This window comes from Diuraphis noxia, unplaced genomic scaffold (genome assembly GCF_037042655.1).
Source record: "Diuraphis noxia isolate RWA-SAM2 unplaced genomic scaffold, SU_Dnox_SAM2 contig0006, whole genome shotgun sequence".
In the NCBI taxonomy this organism is placed as follows: Eukaryota; Metazoa; Arthropoda; class Insecta; order Hemiptera; family Aphididae; genus Diuraphis; species Diuraphis noxia.
This window is the reverse complement of record NW_028301716.1, coordinates 3,642,758-3,668,437: the sequence shown is the minus strand read 5'-3', so window position 1 is coordinate 3,668,437 and position 25,680 is coordinate 3,642,758. Positions and strand designations below refer to the sequence as shown.

The 25,680-nt window shown below is 33.5% G+C and overlaps 2 protein-coding genes across 2 annotated transcripts; both read left to right on the top strand.

Annotated features, from left to right (window-relative positions):
- The first annotated feature begins 9,237 nt into the window (after positions 1-9,237).
- Positions 9,238-10,925, top strand: LOC149054648 (uncharacterized). The gene has a single exon (XM_089230167.1). The coding sequence runs from the start codon at positions 9,279-9,281 to the stop codon at positions 10,923-10,925; it is 1,647 nt and encodes a 548-aa protein (XP_089086293.1). The 5' UTR covers positions 9,238-9,278.
- A 4,554-nt stretch (positions 10,926-15,479) lies between these two features.
- On the top strand, positions 15,480-17,445 carry LOC149054647 (uncharacterized). The gene is made up of 2 exons (XM_089230166.1): positions 15,480-15,755; positions 16,237-17,445. The coding sequence occupies exons 1-2, from the start codon at positions 15,480-15,482 to the stop codon at positions 17,443-17,445; spliced, it is 1,485 nt and encodes a 494-aa protein (XP_089086292.1).
- Positions 17,446-25,680: the final 8,235 nt, after the last annotated feature.

Here is a 25,680-nt window from a genome sequence, read left to right as displayed (position 1 = left end):
GGAAGCGAACCACACGATAATGTTGTTGGCCACAAGAATATTGTTGGAGACATTTCCGGAACGATAACGTTAAATATTTAATGAGTGTGTATGACCGTGTGATGTGCAAATAATATAAATGTAAAAAAATATTGATAAAATTTTAAATTAACCCATTCATGCCCAAGGTTAAATTTTTTTTAAAATTAACTTTTTTCTAACTTATTTCTACTATTGTTGTTCTTGGGAAACCAAAAAAAATTTAAAAAAATTAAAAAAAAATTTTTTTTACCCATAGTTTGCTTGATAATAGGTGTCCTAAATGTAGGACAGTGGGAAAATAAGGTGTAATATACAAATACAAAACAAAATTATATACTCATATAATTATAATTTATCAACATAATTTAAACATAATATTAATTATTAACCTAACCATGAAAAAATTATATAAAAATTATGTATCTGTAGTTATAATATTAAAAAAAAAAAAATTGTTGGATTTACAAAATGCATGATGAACATTAAGTTATAATTTATAAGAAAATGTCATATTTGGGGTACTATGTCAAGTATTCGAAAGTCATGTGTTAGAAAGTCAAGTGTTATAAATTTAAGTCTCATAAGAGTCATGTGTTATAAAACGGATTTCTCATAAAAATCATGGGTTATAATATAATATTATTAGAGCGGCCAATGACCTATGTTGTCGAGGCCTTGTTCTTTATAATAAAAAAAAAAATATATATATATTATTAGAGTACCTACATGTAGTAGCTAAATGTTATCTTTATTAATTGTTATCGGGTATTTGCATCGTGGTGATGCACAACTATAGTGCAAGAGGCACGAGGACTCCCGGGTTTTGTTGCCTTGCGGCTACAACCGCGGACCTCACGTTAGCGCTGTGCGCTAGTCGAGAGCCGCGGAGGTTCACGGCCGGCGCACGTCGGCGAAGCCATCCGCACGTCGACCGCGCGTCGTCTACAGACCACGAGCACCGGGTGCAAACCCGTTCCCACCGAAGTCGGGAGAGTGCGCCCGTACCGTTGGCTGAGGCGTGCACGTGCACTTCACCACCCTGGTCGGGTCGCGAGCTATCCACATCGCTTCCCGTTTTTGGTTACGGGCAACCTCCGGTACATATAGCTCCACCGGTAAGCTGGGTGGGCGCTAAGGAGTAGTCTCACTCGGCAGCCTTCCCCTAGACCAAGCGTTGGTCTTGTAACCACACAGTAGCTCCAGCTACAACCACTCCGAAACCAAACCGCCGTCGACCGCGGAACGACCGTGGCCGCTACGCGACCGCCGTGCGAGGGCGCGGCGTCAATTGCTCAACGCCGCGGGGCTCCCCCGCATCCCGAAGTACCATTCTCGCTCCCGTTTAGGAAAGCACATCAATGGTGGGATGAGCGGGCCGAGCTTCGTCGGCATGGTGCCTCAGCTGTGGTCCTCCCGAGATTTGGGCCGTGTACCGCGGGCTCACGGTGGTCCCTCACCGGGCAGCGCTCGCTGCCGACGCGGTGGCCGCGACCCCCGAGTTTAAGGCTCGGTAGCCTGAGATGAATGTCTACGCCTCCCAGAGGCCTCTCCGAAGAGAGCGACCCGCTCTTCATGAGGTCGCGGTCAAAACCTCACAACGCCCTAGTCCCCGAAGGTTTCGGTGCGCCCGCCTCCCTGAGGCCTCTCCGAAGAGAGCAACCCGCTCTTCTCGAGGTCGCGGTCAGAACCTCCGCAACGCCCTAGTCCCCGAAGGTTTCGGTGCGCCCGCCTCCCTGAGGCCTCTCCGAAGAGAGCGACCCGCTCTTCTCGAGGTCGCGGTCAGAACCTCTACAACGCCCTAGTCCCCGAAGGTTTCGGTGCGTCCACGCCCCGGGCGTCGGCCCCGACTGGCCAGTCCCTTTTAGTCGGCTTTTACGACAAGCAGGGAATACTGATGCTGTATTCTGGACGGCCCCAGCAACAGGGCCGATCTACACGTCCCTGACGCGTGAGCACGTCCCGGGTCAGGACGCGCTCGAGCGTGGCCCGCCGCTTGTGCTGCTTTCACCATACGTGCTCACCCGGGCCACCCCGAGTCTGAGCACATACACCGCCTGGTGTGGCTGCGTCCTAACCTTCGGAAGTCTATCCGTTTTGTTTGCTTTCTATCTGTCGCTTCTGTTCTTCAATGATTCTACGGCGAAGGTCCTTAGGGCTTCGTAGAGTTTCCTGCTCTTAAGGAATACACCATCTTCTGGGGGCCATGCTTCTCCCTCTTCAGTGAGTGCTTTCATAAGTTTCGATCTCTGGTTTTCAGTTCTTCTGCACCTTAACAGAACGTGTGCCACTGTTTCTGCACCGCCGTTAGCACACTTACAATTCGGACTGCCGACTAGCTTGAATCTGTGCAGCTGTGCCAGGAAGTCACCATGTCCCGTTATAATCTGAGATGTGTAGTGATCCATAACTAGGGGGAGTATGTATCTTTGCTTCACATCCGGGATTATCTTTTTTGTCCAATCGCCTTTAACGGTCGACATATATCTTTCTTGCCATGTATTTAATAGTGCATCGACCCCCTTATCGTAATCCTCGTTTTGGATGTTACCTGATTTTAGTTTTTGTTTTAACGCAAGTCTACGTACTTCCAAATCAAGTGGGAGTACACCCGCCAGCGCTGATAGGCAGTTTGTGGAGGCTGTCCTGTAGCAGCTTGTAATGGCGAGTAGAGGAGCTCTCTGTATGCTACCTAACAGATTAATGCTCTTCTTGAGCAGGCATGCCCCTTCCCAAATTTCCGCGGCAAAAAGACAGCCTCGTAAATTATATTTGCTGCATTGCGGCTCATGCCCCAATTGGCTGACGTTAATCTTCTCAGACGGTTGTACATATCTGTGGATCTATCTTTTAGTGACTGTACATGGTCCCAGTAGCTCTGCCTCGGGTCAAGGATAACGCCTAAGTATTTGGCAGTTTCGCTACTAGTTATCCTTGCCGCCCCTGCACCGGTGCCAAATCTGACTGTGTATCCTGGTTTTAATCTACCTTTCACAGATAATAGTTGTGATTTGCTTGAAGAAAACTCCAAGCCAAAATGTTCTGCCCAGTTTATTAGGCAATCTAGATATTTCTCGATCCTCAAGAATGCGATAGGAGGTCTTGATGCCCCAAAAAGCATGGCAATATCATCCGCATATAATATGATCTTCGTTGTCGCATCTAACTCGAGATTATCGATTGCCGTCATAGCGACCTTCCACAAGGTGGGCCCTAACTGGGAACCTTGGGGACAACCTTTTCGAGTGTTTTCGAATATGTCTTACCTTCGAAGGTGTAATCTACTTTCCTGTCGTCCAAATAACTTTGAATGATCCTTAATGTCCTGAGGGATGCCCCTAGCTCGTCGAGTCTAGAGAGCATCGGGAACCATCCAACGTTGTCAAACGCACCAGTTATGTCTAGGAAAGCGCCAAAGACATACCTACATTTGCTGGCCGTTGTCCATTGATACAATTCCTTGATGGCCGTGATCGTGGATCTACCAGTTACGAAGCCATGTTGCTTATCGTGCTCATCTAGTTTAGTCTCTTCTACTAGATCTTGTATTATTAGAGTTTCTAGAGCCTTGGCCATGGTAGGTAACAGGCTGATTGGCCTGTACGACTTTGCACTTGAAAGGTCTTTCTTCCCTGGTTTCAGTATTACGACAAGTTTTGCTGATTTCCATTGTCGGGGGAATGTAGCCTCTTGTAGGCATTTCCTGAAAAGCCTGGTAATATAACTACCTATGAATGGCCAGGCCTTGCGGAGCATCCCTGCCGTTACACCGTCTGGGCCAGGGGCTTTCTTGGGGTTCATCCGCCAGATTGCCGATCTAACCCTATCATCATCGACTGGTTTCTCATAAGAATGGAGCGGGCCTTCTCTGACAAACATTGCCTTCCGTCTTTCGGAGGGGAAGAAGGAGGACAGTAGCAGGTTTTCCGTCTCGTCCCAAGTGGATGTCTCTGTACCATCAGTGCCTATCATTGTTGCCGGGATCTTTACCAAGCTTGAGACCTTTTTTGCCCATTTAAAGGCCTTGCCCCAAGGCTTTCTGTTTATATCATCAGCAAAAGACCGCCATGCTGCCATCTTGGCGGACCTTATTGTTTTGAGGTAGGTGTTCCTCATTCGGTTGTATCCTGGTTTATCTATGGTGTTATGGCCGAGTCTTCTGGATCGTTCAAGACTCTTTTTAAGGTTTGCAAGTTCCTGGTTCCACCAGGGTTGCTTTCCAAGGGCTTGGCCTTTGGGTCGGTTTTTAGGCATTGAGCAGTCGGCAGCTGTCTGTATGGCCGTAACGAGAGTACTCGCGAAGGAATTTACTGTCGTCTCGTCGATATGAGATCTATTTTGTACGAGTTTTTGTCCATATTTGGTCCAGTCGGCTTTACTTGTGTTGTACCTGTAGCTGGTTTGGTTAGGTCTTTTCGTTTTTGATCTGATGTTATAGATCAGCGTGTTATGGTCGCTGTCAGTTATGTCCATAACTGACTAATCTACAATCTCTCTTGTCAGCTGTGGAGAGCAGATCGTTATGTCAATATTTATACCCTCTCGGGAGTATGTGTTGAGTTTTGAGGGTCGATTTGCGAGTACTAGGTCAAAGTCCTCTATAAGTTCCTCAACTATCTTCCCGCGCTCATTTCGATTGGGGCAGAACCACAATTTTGAGTGCGCATTCACGTCAGCTCCAATGAGTGTGCGTGGTTCACACTGGACTATGAAACGAATTCTTTCTGTGAAACTACTAGTTGGCATGTTATATTTAAAATAGGCTGACACAAGCGTGATGGCGTCTATATCTTTGTCTTGGCTGATTTTTGCTGTTATAATATAATCTCCTGAGTGCTTGCTGATTTCATGCACTTTTAAGCTGTTATTCAGGAGAATAATTGCGGCTCCACAAGTTGTCCCATCATTACTTTGTCTGCACTCTTCAAAACCATACACTTTTCCAGCTTGTGTGAGCGGTTCTTGTAGTAGAACAACGTCGACCTTATTTGCGATGCAATACTCACGCAATTGCAGTGACGCTATTTTGCTCTTATTTAGATTGTGCTGTAGAACTCGGATCATTTCTGACCAAAGTCCGTTCTACGTAGTGAACTCATCATTACTCTGTCCTTTGCCTTGCAGACCCTACTAGTGGCCTTGTGGGGTCCTTTGCAGTTTGCGCATTTTTGGAATTCCGCCTTGCAGACCCGAGAATCGTGTTCTCCTGCACAATTCTTACATTTAGGCTTAGCTTCCTGGCATTTGGAAGCTGTATGGCCAAAACGCTGGCAGTTGTAGCATTGAGTCTGGGCTGTGTGGAGCTTTATGCTGCACCGACTCATGCGTCGGGGGGTGTTTCCAATACCCAATGGACGACATCTCTGTCTCTAGGGCCCGTCTTAAACAGTGCCCTGGTGTTACGAATGTCCTCATCCGTGATGCCAAGCTCGGGGTTCTGTAGCTTTAGGCCATTGGCTACGTAGGCTTCCGTGAGGTCTTTTTCCACATTGTAAAGGATGAGTCTGGGTTGCCTTGGACCCAGCTCCCTGATCTTGTCGGTTGCTCTCAACACCTCCAACGTTACGTCATCATCAGGGATGATAATGAGGTTCCTCTAAGTACATTTACTTTAGGATTGGTCTTCGACAAAACCTCCTTCCAGACGTCCTTCTTGACCTCATCTAACTTATTTGGGTCATCGCAGATAAGTTCGAACCTTGGACCTGACGGTGCCTTGCGGTTTTTAATCATGGCTTCTTTTTTACTCTTTTTGTCCGTCTTGGGGCCCTTACGCCCTTCCGATTTGGATCGGTTTCGTGTCTTAGCAACAGCTTTTAGATTTTCCTGCCTAGATAGTCTGTTGCTTGCAGCTATGAAGCGTATGAACTTTGAGGTTTATCCGTGACGATATCCCGAAGGTTATTCTTTTTAAGATCGACGATTTCTCTTTCGAGTTCCAAGACACGGTTCTTCAGTTCTGTATTTTCATTATTCTTTTCTACTATCTTAGCTGTGCAATCAACAAAGATATCAGCAAGGTTCTGTTTGCTTGCCCTATTTGCACCATTGAGCCGACTATTCTCTAAGCATACGGCTACGAACAGGTCCCGTATGCAGGTCATTCGGTCTGTCATGGCTTCGGCCGAACCAACTGTCAGCTTTTTAGACCTTTCAGCTGTTATAGTCTGCTCCATCCAGCCAGCGTGCTGGCTAAAAGCCTTCATTATTTCCCTGTGGTCAATGTTCTCTTCGATCTTGCCCTTCTTGGCTTTTCGCGATTCATCAGTAGATGGCGAGTCCTGAACTCTCCTTTTAGGGGTCGGGTTCGTGCCAACGTCCGACTCCATATCGCTTTCGGAGCTACGGGCTCCCCCACGTAGTCGAAGTACCTTGCATTTACTGAGCCGTCTGGTGCTTAAGCGCCCGCTTGCGCAATTGGCCATCGCACCACATTTATTGCCGTCTTTGTTTGGCCGGTTTGTGAGGTTTCTACTTCCTCTTAATCTTAGTGCGTCCATATCTTTAATTCCACCTGTCCAATCCGCATCCATTATCGCATAACCTAGTGCATGATGATGACGACCATCGGGACGAGCACTACTCCCGACAGCCGGTTCCTGGGGTCCGATCCTCCCAGTAGGAGGCACCCAAGACGGTTTTAATGTTTTTGTTTGTGTGTTCATAGTTAGTGGGGTTAAGGGGGGGCTGCCCCCTGATAGCCCTACACCCTCTGGCCGACGGCGGGCTAGATCGTCGGTTGCACTTATGTCATGCCTACTGGTTAGTCCGGTCCGGGGTCGGCCTGCCCCGGACGAGGGTTAGTGTGAAAGCCTCTTAGCGACTGAACCGAAGTCCAGCCGGGCGGGGTCACCACGGCAAGGTGGGCTTTCGTCGACCCCGATAGTGCAAGAGGCAGTTAAGAATATAGTTTGTCATTAGTAACTCAGTCTACGAAAACGAATAGTCACTCAGACTACAAAAAGTTATTTTTTAAAGTTTTTGTATAATTTAATGAAAATGGAATTAAGTTTGACCGTCACTCCATCCATTCATGAGAAGCGTGATACATTGGATATTAATGGCTATTTATATATATTCAATAGACAATATCAACGAAAAATTGACGATAATCTAGTATTTTATTGGATTTGTCGATGCGGAGCACGGATACAGACTATCATAAAAAATAATACATTACAAAATATATGTAAACAATTAGAGCAGAACCCTGGGTATGATATAAAAGGATTTCTTAAAGCAATTGCTTCAAATTTAAAATTTTAAACATTTTTACAATTATTCCTTTTTTTAAAATTGTTTAACATTAACATTTTAATTCACACATAATATATAGTAATTCAATTTTTTATATCTACTGTAATTTTTATAATACGTAACTTTTATGACATATGATTTTTATGAGAAATATATTTAAATATTTTATAACATTTGATTTTTATGACACTTAATATTATAATATCTGACCTTATAACACATGACTTTCTAACACTAGACCTAGATTCCATATTTGGTTATAGGTAACTTGTTATTAAATATTAAATTATTATTAATTTATTACACGAAAACAACTAGTTTTATCAGTGTTTATCTTTATTTTGTACTTACCATTTAGTATTTTTGTTTCAATGCATAAGAGCAAATTTTTATGTTTAGATGTATTTTATAACTACAACTGTATGTTAAACTTCATTATTATTTTAGATTCTGAGCGGAGTGAAGAATGTATTGACTTACAATGTTGTGTGGTTTTTAAAATTTTTTTTTTTATTAAAATGATGAAAAAATCGATTTTAAATATTGGTGTAACTCTAAAACTAATTACCGTAGAAACATGAAATTTTCACAGAATGTTTATTCAGTCATTTTCTATACATGATAAAATTTTTAAATTTTTCCAAGTTATTTATAGACATTTGTAATTTTCAATCATTTTTAGTTTTTTTTTTATAAATGACAATAAAATTTTATTCGTTGGGTAAAAAATCTTCAAAATTTGATACAAGACTTCTAATAAATTGTCGCAATAGTAGTTAAAAAAAATTAAAAATATATAGCCACAAATTTTTTTAATAAGCATTGAAAGTTCGAATTTTAACAAAATACTTAAAAATCATGAAAATTTACAATTTATTTTGTGTTAGAAATTTATAAAATTTTTTTTTTAAATCTAAGGTTTGAAAATTCTATACAAGATTCTTCATGGGTTTGTCTACTTTAATCAAATAAAAAATTTCTACTGGAAAGTTAAATTAAATTTTTATGCGCATTTGAATTACAATATTAGATATTCATTCAATTTCTGTTGTACCGATACTTGTAAGACGGAGACAACAAATGCCAGTGTTACGTACTACTAATATTGTATAAAATATCCTAGACTGAAAACTCGTCTCCGATCAGAATCGTTTTTCGTATACAATGATATAATATCATTGAATTCAAATTTAATACCATCCATTACAGTTACCCACTTGTAAACTACTGTACAGAAGAGCGACATCCACTTACTTACCAGCTTTTTAATTATTTACTTTAGAAATATAACACTATAGTGTATCACTTTAACTATACACTTTTAAAATTTAAAATTTAAAATTTTCTAATTTTTATAAAAGTTATAACACCCATTAAGATCAATTGATTTTAAATATTTTATTTTTGTATCTACCTATATTGCGCGGTACTAAAATAATTTATAAGAATAAAAAGAAACAAAAGTCAAAACTGTATTTTTGAAATCAATAAACAATAACGGAAACGGAAAAATTTAAAACGTTTTCCATCCCAGATAAAAATTGAACATATTATAATTTTTTAACTACCTATAAAATGATTTGAAAATTATGAAGAAAGTTGAATTACATTTTCAATTTTTAAATGTTGACCTCCTAACTATTTATCGGGTATATAGATTATTATAGACACAAAAAATAAAAAAATAAATACACTTCATTGTAAAATTAATACACGATCATCGCTCTGCTCAGAATCTAAAATATTAAAAATTAATAATTTAATATTAATTGAAATGAAGTGAAATATGCCTAATAATATTATAGATAATGAAATTAACAATTTTAACATTTTTCCATCATATATATTTTTAGGCTGCAATCGTTGGATACCGTACAAAAAAAGTATTGTATATGGGTGTAAAAAATAAATTTTGCTCAACTTGTGCTAGAATGAAAATTGGAGACAAAGTTAAAATTCACGAGTGCTATAAAAATTGGAAATCGTCTGATGGATCCTCATCAATGGAGGCTGCAGTTATTGTTAACGGATTTAGAGAAAGTGAAAGTATGTATGGGATTAGATACCACAAGTTAATTGCTGACGGCGATAGTAGTGTTTATAAACAAATTTTGGAAGCACGACCTTACAAAAATCGTACCGTTGAAAAAATTGAATGTAAAAATCATTTATTAAGGAATTTTTGTAAGAAAATGAGGGAAATCGCTACAAAAAAACAAGCAGGGAAATTGGAAAATAGAAAATTACTACAAAATAATATTTTAAGATTGCGTAAAGGAATAGTTTCGGCGATACAATATAGAATAAAAAATAAAGATAACGATAATGATTTACGAAATGATATTTTGAACTCAATTGATCACATTTTTGGACAACATAATAAATGCTCGTCTTATTTTTGCAACAAAGAAAATACCATTAATTATTTAGAAAAAATTAAAGCTACAGATTCACTATTTTATTATAATTTAATGCAACCTGTTCGTTATTTGGCCAGACATAGCCGCAGTCTAATGCACAATTTTGACAGTAACGTCGTCGAATCGTTGAACGGTATTATCGCTAAATTAATCGGAGGAAAAAGAGTTAATTTTGCCATGAATAGATCATACCAAGGCCGTGTTTCTGCAGCTACAGTAATTAAAAATACAAAACGCCCGCTTTATTTATTACATAAAGCTTTACTCAAGCGTAGCCCTGGCACAAAATGTCTATCAATGAAGTTGGAATTGAAACGTCAAAATAAACAAAATCGACAAAATGAAGTAAGACATAAAACTTATAGAAAAAAATTAAAATTTCGAAGTGATAACATAGATCCATCGTATGGCGAAAACTCTCAAAAACCAGATATGACAGAAGAACAATACGAAGAAGAAAAAAATAACGTTTTACAATTATTAAAAGAAATGTCAGCTAATCGGAAAATTATTGAAAGAGAAACTATTGAACAATCGGGATCTAAAGAATGGCTTGATTACAGAAGAAATTTTATTACTGCTTCGAATTTTGGACGCATTATTTGCTTACGCAGTGACACATCATGTGATAGTGTAGTTAAAAGTATGCTATATAAATCTGATATAGACTGTAAAGCAATGGAGTATGGGCGTGAACACGAAGAAGAAGCTAGATTGGAATTGGAAAAAGTTTTAGGTGTGCAAATATCAAAATGTGGTTTATTTATAGATTCCAAGGATTATTTTTTAGGAGCAACACCTGATGGTTTAATCGGCGATGATACACTAGTTGAACTCAAATGTCCTTTATCAGCAGCAAATATAACGCCCGAAGAAGGAATATTCCAAAGAAAAATTACACTATGGAAAATCAATAAAAATAAAGATATCATAGGAATAAATACCAACCACAAATATTACTACCAGGTACAGGGACAACTACACGCCACTGGCCGAAGATTTGGTATAATAGCATATTGGACAAATAAAGGTATAAAATATGAAACAATAGAACGCGATGATATATTTTGGGATAACAAAATGTTTCCAAAACTAAAAATGTTTTTCTTCAACTGTCTTCTTCCTGAATTGGTTGATCCCAGACATACCAGAAGTATGTCAATAAGAAACCCTAGTTATATTATGGAAGCAAAAACGAAGAAAGGAAAAAAAGGGGATAAACTACACTAATACTTCTTTGAATTATATACTATTTCACATTGTACATATTTTGTTATAGTTTTATCTAAATAATTTAATACTATTTTATCACAATTATTATTCTATTATGTATTATAAAAATACCTTTATCAAAAATTTAAGATGTGTTTTTATTACAAAATAAATAATAATGTAATAATTTATAATGCTTATAATAAAATTAATAAAGCAGATGTTTATGCTTCGTTTTTTCCCTTTTCAGCCATATTTTTTTTAAATGTACAACCTATATTATGTTCCATATATTTTGATCGTAAGTTTAAAGGTAACCGAGGCTTGGGCGAGACTTGCGGAGTTAAATACTTTATAGTAAAAAAGGGTAGAATCATTTTTTTCCTACTATAACCTACCTAATAAATAATACTATAATTACGTTACACACTGCAGACTATTTGCAACTACTTTTCGTACGAGAAAACATAATTTCCGATAACTATTCGATATGCAATATTGCGATAACGATTACGATTTACGATAATGATTACGTCTATTTGGTGGATGGTGCGGAAGGAAGCGGTACCCGCATTGAGCCACACGCACACTAATATTCATTAACGACTAACACATAGATCCCGGGCGGCGACGAAAAGATTGGAAATTGCCTAAATGTTGCTCCTTAAATATATGGTATAGTGAGGCCCCTTAATTTGATAAATATTGACGTTGGTTTGGAACGGATCGGACAAAGTGGGGGGGCTGACCAAATTTTTTTAAAAAATTGCCAAAAATAGAATATCGATTTGCAAATTCCAAAAATCAATTTGCAATTATTTGCAATTAATTTGCTAAATATTGACGTTGGTTTGGAACGGATCGGACAAAGTGGGGGGGCTGACCAAATTTTTTTAAAAAATTGCCAAAAATAGAATATCGATTTGCAAATTCCAAAAATCAATTTGCAATTAATTTGCTAAATATTGACGTTGGTTTGGAACGGATCGGACAAAGTGGGGGGGGCTGAATGAAGTTAGCCCCCCCAAACGCATTTATTGATTTGTGACTTTGCACTTGATTTGCAATTTGCAATTATTTGCAATTAATTTGCTAAATATTGGCGCTGGTTTGAAGTGAATCGGCCAAAGTGGGGGGGCTAACTTCATGACCATAGAATTAGGTCCGTTTCGCCGCCCCTCCCCCCCTCCCCCCATATAGAAATCTAAAATTTTTTTTGCACTAAAAATTAGCATGGAATTAGCATGAATTGGCAAAATTATTATCTTAATTTGCATGATAATATTAAATAATACATTATCAATAAACTTTGGGGGGGCTGTTGAAACGTTTCACCAGCCCCCTCAAAATCGAAAAATAAAGATTTTCCAAAATTTTCTTTTGCCAATAATTAGCACGCAATTAGCATGAATTTGCACGCAACTCCCGAAATTCGCACGCCTATAGTTACCGAGTAATCGGCCTTTATCTATTTTGACCGTTTCACCAGCCCCCCTCAAAATCGAAAAATAAAGATTTGAGCACGAATTGTAGTTGCAAATTCTGTTTAGGTACTTTTTAAACTTGTGCTGATTATATTATATTAAATTAAAAATGGTGTATGATGTACTTATTTGTCTAAAAACAATTTAAACATTAATTTAAAGTAGTTTGAAGCGTTTTATTTATGTTGTTTGTGAGTCTAATAAATAAAACATAACATATTGTTGTACCGACATTCTTTGAGTATAGTTGTCAACACAGTTACAACTTGAAAATTAAAAAAAAATGTTTTTAGGCAAGTTACGTTTTTAAAAAATAATTTAAAATTATGTAGGTACCTACTTACAAATGTGTGCATACAAATACTTATACCTACCGTGAGTAAAGTGTTGCCTTGGTCATATTACAGTTTGACGTACCTTATATATAATATATATACGTACAAGAAACAATTCTATAGTATATCAAAATATAAAATTTATAAAATTATGGCTATAATATAATATACGAATATAACGTACATTAAAACAGCTGACTACCTACTCCTAAAACTATGTAATAACAGATAAAATAAAAAAAACATTAAATAAGTATTCTATCTTTTTATGTATTTAGCTTTTCAAAAAAAAAAAATTCATTTTTATTTAAACTACATGGTATAAATTAAAATTTCACAAGAAACTGTGGTCGTTTCTTTGACCATCTTGGGTTTTTTTTTAGATCATCATATATTTCCCAGTTATGGAGACCACGTTTACAATATGCAAAATAGTGACCTATTGACGATCTAAGTCGACTTAGTCCTTGACGATAACTACAGACACCCCGAAGCTCATAACTTTTTTCCGAATATTTTAGGACTTCAGGAATGTTTTTTAGTTGAATTTCCAGTTTAGGAAGAGCTTCTGTACTATATTCATTAACATTTTCTCCTAAAAATTAAAATCGAATTTTTAATAATTCATAATAAAAAATAATTTTAATATTTTGCATTACATCTATTTTATTTATTTATACTTTTTAGAAAGGCGGAGCTGGTTAACTAAATAATTTGATTTGTTAAAAATTTCTTTTCTTGTTTTTAATTGTAAAGATTTTAAGTTAAATATTAAAAAGTAACAAGTATGGTTCGTAATGATACTTTTAACATATATGTAAGATTTTTATATAGTTATGTCATATTTATTCAAGTATGTTATGACGTTAGTTCATAAATGAATCATACATTAAAAGTAACAACAAATTTTTTTTAATTTATAATTTTTTTTTTTTTGATTTTAGCATATTACCGTATTATTAAATAATAGTACATTTACAGTTATACTTATATTATACTAATATAAAATTTCACTCTCATAAGGTTGAAATTACTTTAAAAAAAAAGTAACTTGTTATATTACTCAGTAAAAATAGATCAAATTTTAACTATTTAACGCTCCAGCCTTTCTTTTTGTCTATCAAATATTACCTTGCCAGTTAAATATTTCTATAAACAAATGCAGTTTTGATTCTCTAACTGTAGTAGTTTTCTGCCCATTGCAGGGATTATTATGATCTTTTACATATCCACACTTTGAGTCTTCAGTACTTAGCCTTTTGTCTATAAACTGTTGTAAACCATCTAATTTGTTATTATTTGAGTTGTACATTAATATTGCAATATTGGTGTTTGAATTAGTTCACTTCTTTCACAACCTTCAATACTAGGGATCAAAATTTCGGAAAATTTCCGGAAAAATTCGGGAAAATTTCGGAAAAAAAACAGTTTTTTTCCCAGAGCCCCGGAAAATATTGAAAAATTGGAGAATATTCAAATAATTTATTTCCGAAAAAAACCGAAGTTTTTGGAAAATTAAAAAAAAAGTATATTTCGGACAATTTCCGAAAAAAAAACAGTTTTTTTTTCACAGACTCGAAGAAAATATGGAAAATTTAGAGAAAATTAAAATAATTTATTTTACGCTTAAAAATTTAAAATTATTTTAAAGTATATTGAAAGTCCAGTTTTAACATTCAACGACCCATCGGTTAAAGGTATTATACATTTATACTATTATCATTTATCAATACGGCGCGTGACGTAGTGCGTACGATCGGTTATCATAAATTACTGTACTATATTATTGGATATTTGTTGATTGTTCTAAAAATAACATTACCCACATTACCCATTATATGTATTTTAGTATTTATGTCATAATCTTTGAAGTCTGTAATTTTCCAAATAACGTTAGAGTGTTAGACCTTGACCATCATCATTAGAACTAGAAGTTAGAACGTATTTATTATTATTTTTATATTTTTAATATAAACATTAAACAATAAAAAATATACTGAAATACGTAACAATTAGTGACGTAAGATTAAAATTGAAGACATTGGTGGGATGCAGGCAACAGTAAAGTTATCACTTATCATCCATACAATTTGACAATATTGTTATTTGGTAATTGGTAGTTGGTACTATTCGACTGAATAGTAGTATTGCACTATTGTAGTATAATAAATATAATAAAGTATAAACAATAATTATTGACGTCGACCGTCGCGTTGTGTAACTAAAATAAAAATAAATACAACACTGATTTAGATTTGATAAGAAACTTAGAATCAATAGAAACCACGGTCTTAGAAAGTAAAAACAAAAACATCGTTACTTATTAGTGTTATTAGTGTTATTATCTACAACTCAATACTTAATATTTGTTTAATTTTGTTAATGTAAAGTGGTTAAGTCATTACTTTTATTTATTGCTATGCTATTACCGCGGCCTTAGAATATCAATTCTTTATAAAATAGGTAAGTAATAATGTAATATTACTAATATTTATAATGAGGTAATACAGTATTTGACATTTGTGTTTTTTTTACCTATTGATATTTAAATTTTTTTGTGATCGTACTATTTTACTATTTAGTATTTACTATGGTCTGTGCTCACTATTCATAAATACATTATGCTAATGTTGAAACTAGAATTACCTAACCTAATGTATATGATATAGGTACCTATTAATTATAATAAAATTTCAAATTAGTTAATCAATATCTGTTTTCAGGAGGTTTTTCAGTTTCCCTAAACATTTAAAATGAGACCATTGTGTTCAATTTGGGATTTGTTTGACAAACATGAAAATAAATCGGTGAAATGTAAATTTTGTGCATTTGAGTACAAGTTTTCTAATGCCACTAGGATGAAACAACATATTTCTTTTCAATGCAAAAAATGTCCACTAGATATTAAGCAGAAAATATCTGAAAATTTACCTCAGTCTGCTAAGAGAAATAATTTATCAGAATCAGTAAGGTATACAAATGATACGGATACACCTGATGAAGTTCAAATGTTAGAGGCAACAACAACTGTAAGTATTCCTCTAGGTTCATACAATTGATAACAATATAACTAAAACAATTTAATCATTTTTGATTTTATTTGTTAATGTCAAGAACATTTTTTTATTCACACATTTTATACATTTTGATGAGTAATGACTACAATTCAATTAACAAAATTATCAATAATCTCTTAAAAGTTAAAACTGTTAAAAGTGAAAATAATCCAGCAATAGGTGTAAAACTATAAACATTTAGTGTTATAATTAATGGACATTAATTAGTAATTAAAAATAATTTATTAAACACAATTGTTTAACTATTTTCCAATGATAAGTAAATCATTGGTAATTTATTATAATTACTAGAAAGCATATTATTAGGAATACCTTAGTACTTATTAAAATTGTTTTTTTTTTATATTATTTTTTGTAAACAAGGTCAAAGTTAATCTAAAATAGTGAAATGTATTATAATATTATTCTTTATTTACTTTTATTTATGTTTTAGGATAAAAACACAAACCATTCATTTCATATTGTGGCTTCTACATCAAACTTTGATGTAATTCAATCAGAACTTCAAGGACCATCTGTGAAATTTAAGACACAAAAGATAACTTCATTTTTCGATCGAATTACAATAGAAGAACAAAGTGAATTGGAAATAAATATGGCTAAAGCTGTATACCATTCAGGTATGGCTTTATCTGCTTTTGAAACACCATATTGGAAAACTTTTTTCCAGAGTATTAGGCCAAAATTTGTAGTTCCGTCTCCATACAAGCTAAGTAACTCTTTGTTAAATTCTGAGTATAAGAGAGTAATGGATGATGTGAATAATAAAATTAATAAAGCGACATGTCTAGCATTACTTACTGATGGGTGGACAAACATAACAGGAGACGGTGTAATTAATTTTGTTATTACTACACCTGAACCTGTGTTCTATAAGAGCATAATATCAGGCCAAGAAAGAGAGACATCTGAATATATTATAACACAAATTGCAAATGTTCTTGATGAAGTTGGACAAGAAAAATTCTTTCTTATATGTACTGACAATGCAGCAGCAATGAAAGGAGCATGGGCAAAATTAAAGGAAATCGAAAAATATAAACACATATATTCAGTTGGTTGCTTGGCGCATGGTTTAAATTTGTTATTTAAGGACTTATGTGCTATTCCTACTATAAGTAAGCTACTTTTACAAGTTAAACAAATAGTAAATAATTTCAAAAATACTCACATTTTACATAGTACATTTAAAAACATTCAAAAAAAAATCTACGGTAACACTTCAGTAACAACATTAAAGTTACCTAGTAACACTAGATGGGCTGGTGGTATTTTAATGATGGAAAGTGTGAAAAAAAATCAGCAAGCTCTTAAAGAAACAAGTGTAGCAGTTGGATTAGAAAGAACTATAGATAAAGAAGTGAAACAATGTATCCTAGATGATGATTTATTTTGGCCACAAGTAGATTCGATTTTGTCAATTTTGTCACCCAGATCAGTTGGAATTACAACTGCGGAATCAGACGAAACTAGACTTTCTGATGCACATGAAATTTTTACAAAAATTGAGAGTCAATTATTTGAACATTTAGGAATGTGCTGTTTAAATTCTGTTGAGATTAAAACAATTAAAACTGTATTTAAAAGCCGTAAAGCTTTTTGCATATATCCAATACACTGTGCAGCAAATTTAAACCCTTAAATTTTATCAATAAATGATTACAATGAATTAGGTAGGGAAAAGACATGGACACCCTCAGGGGGGAATGCCCTCCCGCTTTTGTGGCCAATGTTTGTATACCTATTACAGAATTTTACCTAACCTAACTTAGCATTTTATATATATAATATACACCTTGCCCCCCCCCCTGTGAAAATTTCTGCGGGCGCCCTTGGGAAAGGATATCGCTCTATTAATATGACGTGTTAATTTAAAACTTTGATATAAAAAATTATAATAATATATATTATACAGGTATTATTTTTACCATATTATATTATATTCTATTAGGTATATTACCTAGGTACGTAATTTCCATTGTTTTAATAATAATCCATGAAATATGAAAAATTATAAAAATAAAAAATATATTGCAATAGAATAATTAACTTTAAAAAAAATGATTTTCACCTATAGTCAAAAAAATATTTTATTCTTATAAACCTAATATATTTTACGAAGTTATTATATAAATAATATGTCGAAAATTCGTTCTAAAATAAAAATAAAAGGTGAAACTATGTACCTAGTAAATTTTCCTTTATTACACACTTTAGATAATACAATAATTATGCTTTATGTATTAAAATAGGTAATTGAATTTATTCAAATACAGTAGGTATTTAATATAACATTATTCAAAGTATTTACAAAAAAATTCTTACTTTTATCACCGTTGACTTCGGTTACTATCCGATCTTTAAAATGAAGAATTGCTTCCACGATTGTCTGAGTTGGGATAACAGCTTTTCGACAAGCCATATTTAGTAAGGTAATCGATAAATATAAAATAAATAAATCTTACTAAAAAATAGTAAAAACAAAATAACCAATACCACAACACAGAAAATAGTTGAAACCAACACGGTTAAAGGTTCCAAACGGAATAATAAAAAAAATTAAAACAAAAGTGCACAACACAAGAGTTATTGAAAATATAATGCTGTATTTTATTTTTAGTGACAATCGGGAAATAATAATACTAGATCGCATAAACATCATAACAATAATAGATTTACCATAATAATAATTGTAATAAATACCAAAATAATTAAATACAATGATAAACCAATAATATGGATTATTATAAAAATAGAATTGTCTGGAATAATAATATAGTATTAAGAGGGCGCACTAGTGAACAAAATATTGCATAATAACATAGTTTTGTACTTCAAATAATACGGCTTATTGAAGCGGTTTACAGCAAAAACACCTATCATAAAAATTGTAGAGGACAACTTTATCTAGAATCTTAAGAAGCTCAATTTTCGATATTTTTATTAATTAGTTTAGTAAATAGTCGATAAAAAGTTTAAAAAAACTTGTTAATATACTATGCGATATTGGGCGATTAGAATAATATATAAAAAATCGGGCTTCTTACGATTCAAGAAAAAATTCTCCTCTACAATTTTTATAATAGGTATTTTTACTGTAAAACCCTTCAATAAGCCATATTACTTGAAGTACGAAACCATGTTTTTCGGAAAAAAAACGATTAATTACACCCGACATGTGCTGCGGTCCGGCGGTCGTAAACGGCGTAAACAGCGGCAGTAGCCTACGGTGTAATACCACCACCCCGCCCGCAATAACGACAGTACCGCACCATAGATCAAAACAGGTTTTCTATCGCAGCCTTGCATAGAATAAAAATACCAAGATAATTTTACTTATTTTAGTTTTCTTCGACATTCGTATTCGCGCGTATCTGAATTTTATATATATAAAAACCAATTTTTCATATTTCAAGTAATGCGGCTTATTGAAGGGGTTTACAGTAAAAATACTTATCATAAAAATTGTAGAGGAGAATTTTATCTAGAATCGTAAGAAGACCGATTTTTGATATCGTACCAATTGTACAATATTGCATGATAAAATAGCTAGCGATTTTTACTTTTTATCCACTAATTTTTAACTAATCAATAAAAATATCTAAAATCCGACTTCTTGCGATTCTAAATAAAACTTTCCTCTACGATTTATATGATAGGTATTTTTACCGTAGACCGCTTCAATAAGACGTATTTCTTGAAGTACTAAACCATGTTTTTATGCCATTTTTTGTTCACTATTATTACGCCCTTTTCATAAAGATAAAAAGATTCATGTGTAAATCCAATAAAAACATTGCTATACAAAATTGCCAAACATTATTTTGGTTAGTAATGTATGTAGATTATAATAAAACAGTTACTACAATTTTTGTTTTCGACTTATTTTGATAAGTCAAAAATCATTATAATGATATCGGAATAATTAGGTATATAATAAAAAAAATCCAAATTAAATTAAATTTTATAACATTTATTGTACATTATAATAATATATTCTACACAAATTATAAATATTCAATTATTACAAAAAAAATGTCATATTTTATGACTATAGCTTATTCATAAGTACCTATTATAATTATTTTAATTTCTTAATATGTAATTATATAATTATTAATTGTATAAATAACTATAAATTATTATACATCGGGATAATTAGGTATAATATAATAACAAAATCGAATTTAAATTAAATGTTATAACATTTATTATACATTATAATAGTCTACACTACAAAAATTACAAATATTTAATTATTACAAATAAAACGTCATATCTTATGAATAAAGCTTACTCATAAGTATCACAATAATTTTAATGACTAAATATGTAATTGTATAATTATTAATTGTACAATTAATTATAAATTATTTTATAAATATTAAAATATGAAATGCATTAAATATCACATTAAAAATATAAAATTACAAATTTCTAAAACTTATAATTAACAAATGCGTTAGTAAATTCTTAAAAAAATAAAATGCAACTACCTGTTATGAATAAATGTATAAAAGATTTAAATTTACATGCATAAAATATTATTTTAAAATATAAAGTAAAATGTATTGTTTTATTTTGGAACAGTGGACACGGGATAATAATCTAAATGTATATTTTCTAAAGCTGACCTATGTTTTTTTTTTTTTTATACACAATTTTATACTGGCGTATGCTATTATAATAATTATATATACAAATTCATACGTCTTATTTAATAATATCGAATTTAGTAATTCATCTTGAGAATTTAATTTAGTCAGGATTCCAAATATCACAATTAACTAATTAACGCAGCATATAATTTACATGTACTTTTATTAAAACAATTAGTCAAGAATATAATAATTAAACATAAGTAGCAAAACCACACAATCACAATACTACTGTAGCTGTACATAGCTCACAGCACACTCTGCTCGCTCACTCACGACTCACTCTACTAAGCCTATTGTCACTCCTAGTAGTGTTGCCAACAACTCGGTCATCCTGAGTTTTACAGCGTCCTCGCTGTGTTATTAAACAAATATAAATTAAAGTACAAGTTAAAAGGATCATGCCATGTAGCAATATAAAACTTTTCAAACATTTTAATACCGAATCAGTATCACATCTGCGCACTGCGTATAATTTCACATATTTGGTTAGATTGTCAACTAATACCAAAATATGATTATTACCTGACGTAGATTTTATGAACGGTCCTATGTGATCAAGATGAATAACTTCAAATGGCCTTTTCCCTGGTGGAATTGGATGAAGTTCACCTTGTTGACGCCCCTTTGGAACCTTAATGAGCATACACTCTGGACAGCTTTTTATATGATATCGAACATACCTGCGCATACGGGCAAAATAATAACGTTCCATTATCTTAGATACCGTCCTATCTATTCCGAAATGACCAGATAAATCATGGCAACGAACCACCAGACTTTTTCGCATTCCATCTGGTACTACCCACAGTTGCCGTGTCTTCTCTTGCACCTTGACAATTCGATATAATATACCTTTACGTAGAACATATCCCTTAATCATGCTGTCCTCAGCCACAGAGCGCTCTTCTGATCTTTTTGTCAAGTTATCGATGATATACCGTAACTTATCATCACTTCTCTGCATGGCCATCACATGCTCCTCTTCGGTCATTGTTAACATTACTTCATAATCTTCAAGTTCTTGCTCTGTATCATTTGGTATGTCCACTGGTGCTCGTGATAACGCATCAGCGTGCGCCATTTTAATTTCTGGTTTATGTCTTACTTCGTATTCATATTCACTCAGTAAATTTGCCCAACGTGCCACTTGTGGATTAACTGTTCTTTTCGTATTTAGATGTACGATGGCTTGACAATCAGTGATAACAATGAATGGAATTCCAATGAGTAAATGACGCAAACGCGTAATACTCCATACTATAGCCATTAAATCTAGTTTACCTGCATGGTAATTTTTCTCCACAGTTGTTGTTTTCTTCGAAACAGCATGAACAAGATGCATTTTCTTATCACTTTCACCTCGCTGCAATAGCATTCCACTCAGACCCACTTGACTAGCATCACAATGAAGTTCTGTGTAAGATGATGGATTAAATAATTGTAAAGCTGGACTACTGGTTATACTATGCTTCAATTTTTCGAAAGCTTGTTTTTGTTCTGTCGTCCATTTGAATGGTTCATCGTTCTTTAAAAGTTCTGACAGTAGTCTGTCGATCTCTGCATAACGTGGTACAAATCTGCGAAAGAATCCGGTTAACCCAAGATAACGTCTTACTTCATGTTCACACACACAAAGTTATATATAAGTTATAACTCACTTTTATTTTACCTTTAACAAATGATCAAAACACTTATACATTTCACAGTATGTTATAATGGACTTTCTTTCGTATAAGTAATTAAGTACACTGTATTCACATGAGATACTACAAGTATCTGATATCGATATTCTGCATAACATAATTCTCACCTCAGCACATTCAAGTAGATTAACAAATATTAAAATTGCATAACTCATCTTATACCTGTTTTGATCTTACTGGCTACTGCTGTTATTGATTTTGCCTATGATTGTGTTAATGGTAATTAGGTAAAACTATGTTTTAATTGGACTGTACACACACACACGCAACTACAATAAGTTGTGTTACAGTTTTACTGTGACTCATAACTAGGGCCCGGATTTTTATGCAAATGCATATTCTTCTACATTTGACGTATAATAATTCTGATTAAATATCTTGACGTTTCGTAAAACGTAGATTATATTGTTAATTTTTTATTTTGCATATTTTTGCATATTTGCATCAAAATGCATAATAATTGCATATTTCGGGGTAATTACATAAAATGTGCATATTTAATAAATACTTGATAAAATATTTTAAATTTTACTCAAAGTTTGATATACATGCTGATTTTGCCCGATCGCCGACGTTCCTGACAAATATAATTCGACCGAATAAAACAAAATATTTTATAAAAGGGAATTCCGTGACAGACGTAGGTATAGACGCATTATAGACGTTATCTTATAGATAAATATATATATATATATATATATATCATAATCTGATTTCTGGGACATGCGATTAAGCTAACATAATATTAAAGTAATATTAGTTACTAGCTGTTGTTCGTCGGTGTAGTGTGTACAGTGTACGGTATATTTTGTTTAAAAAATCTAACTAGTGACTTTTATTTTTATATAATGCCTAAAGTAAATAATGCTTCCCGGTACGTAAATGAATATCCAACCATATTTAAAACAGACGGAAATATTTTATTTTGCAATTTTTGTTGTGTAAATGTGTCATGTAACAGAAAGTTTCAAGTGGTACAACATTTAGAAACTGCAAAACATATATCGAATCGCAGATTGAAAGAAGAAAAGATCACTCAACCTTTCATAAAAAAAAACATTTAATCAGGTCAGAACTAATAATCAAAATACAAATGAGTTTAACAAAGATTTATGTAATTTTATGGTGGCTAACGATATTTCACTTTTTAAATTAAACAATCCACAGTTTAAATTGTTTTTTGAAAAATATCTAAAACTCAAATTACCAGATGAATCTACCCTTCGAAAGAACTATTCACCTTTATGCTATGATGAAGTTTTATGTAAAATTAGGAATGAAATAGGGAACAGTCCAATTTGGGTTTCCATCGATGAGACAATTGATGTACAGGGACGATATGTTGCTAGTGTCATAATTGGGAAATTATCATCTGAAGAATGTACAAAACCAATTGTTTTAACGGTTGAGCAATTACAAAAGGCAAATTTTCAAACAATTTCCCAATTATTTAATGACTCCATGAACATTTTATGGCCCGAAAAAATATTTCATGAAAAAGTATTGTTGTATGTAACAGATGCTGCTCCGTACATGGTTAAATCTGACGAAGCTCTTAAAGTATTTTACCCTAAATTAATTCATGTAACGTGCATGGCTCATGGACTACACAGAGTAGCTGAAGTCATAAGAGAAAAATATCAAAATGTCGATCGATTAATTTCAAATACTAAAAAGATATTTTTAAAAGCACCTTCACGTGTAAATACTTTCAAAGAAATGTATCCCAATTTGAGTTTACCTCCACAACCAATTTTAACTCGTTGGGGTACATGGCTTGAAGCAGCAATTTATTATAGGAAATATTTCAATGAGGTAAAATGTGTTATTAACACTTTAAACCAAAATTAAGCGAAGTGTATTGAAATCTTACGTAGTTTATTTCATAATAAAGAGTTGAAAAATGAGCTTGCCGTTATTACAACACACTTTCAGTGTTTAATAGATACAATAACAAAACTAGAGAAATCGAATGTTACTTTAAGAAATAGTTTATTGCTCATAGAAAATATTAAAATTAAATTCGAAGAAGGAGGGCCAGGAATAGATTTCGCTAGATCTAAATTTAAAAATGTGTTGTCAAAAAATCGTGGATATTTAACATTGAAAAAAATCGATGGTATAATCAACAGCGAGGTAACTGAATGTGATGAAGACGAGGAACTGTCAGTTGAAGATTTATCGAGTTTTAAATATGCACCAATTGTATCTTGTGACGTGGAAAGAAGTTTTTCCAAGTACAAAAGTATGCTTCGAGATAATCGTAGGAGTTTTCAATTCGAAAACTTGAAATCCATATTTATTACTTCATGCTGGTACTCATCCAATAATAATAATTTAATATAAATAGTAATACTTTAATTAATTTATAACACTTTTATACTTACACAATGTCATTAAAAATGTTATTTTGCATTTTTTTATTAATAAACAATTTTTATACATAATATATTGTTAATTTGTAAAAAAAAAATCATTTTGCATATTTTTTGCATATTTATGATATGAATCTGCATATTTTATAGATTTTTATTGCATATAAATCCGGGCCCTACTCATAACTCACTAGGTACCATAGGTATCAATTTATACTTATATGTTTTCTTGCACAGTTGTTTGTCTGTACATACACCACCAGGGCCGTATTTAGGTGTGAGCTACAGCCGCTACAGGATACTGTTGTCCCGGGCGACTAATTGTATTTTGTATAATGATTAATGAGGCGTATTTTTTTTTTTTTAACCTCTTGGTGTCAAATTCTTAAATACGGCCTTGTACATAATCCATTGGTACCTAGATATTTAAATTACATGTTGAGTTCTGCTAAATGGCTTTCTACTGAATTTTTTATGTGTAAGATGTGTATTTGGGATAGTAGGGATTTCATCATTCCACATGCTGTACTCTAATCAATGCTCCTATATCGTTAGATTATTTCAATACTTTATTTGCCGTGTTGATAGAACTAACTGTACGTTGTAATTGCTTAAGTTAACTGAATATTTGAAATTTGTTTATGTAACCTTAACATTATATATCACCATGAATTGCTGTTAACATATTAATAATATATTGTAATATAGTACAGTATAGTATATAGTAGGTACTGATAATTAATTTCAGTATGTTATTGATTTAAAAAATAAAGATAATGTGTACTGTATAATGTAAGTGTGTGAGATTACGGGCTTTTAAGGTCCCAATAAACCACCCATGAGTAAAGGGGAACACTTTACTCATGACCTGTGAGCCGCACCGCGTGATGACCCAAGGGCCAAGTCGGTGGAACTCACAGGCTTTGATACACGCAGTGACGAATGAACGCCAAAGATTCATTTATAAGGGGAGACAAAAAATATAACATAATAAATAGTGATAAAGCACTAATAAATAAAGAAAACATGAGGTTTTAGGGTAATGATGGGGAATATATTTTACATAGTATAATAGTTAATAAATTTATAAATTGGAGGTGGCTCTCGCACACAGAATTACCATGGGGAATATAATAAT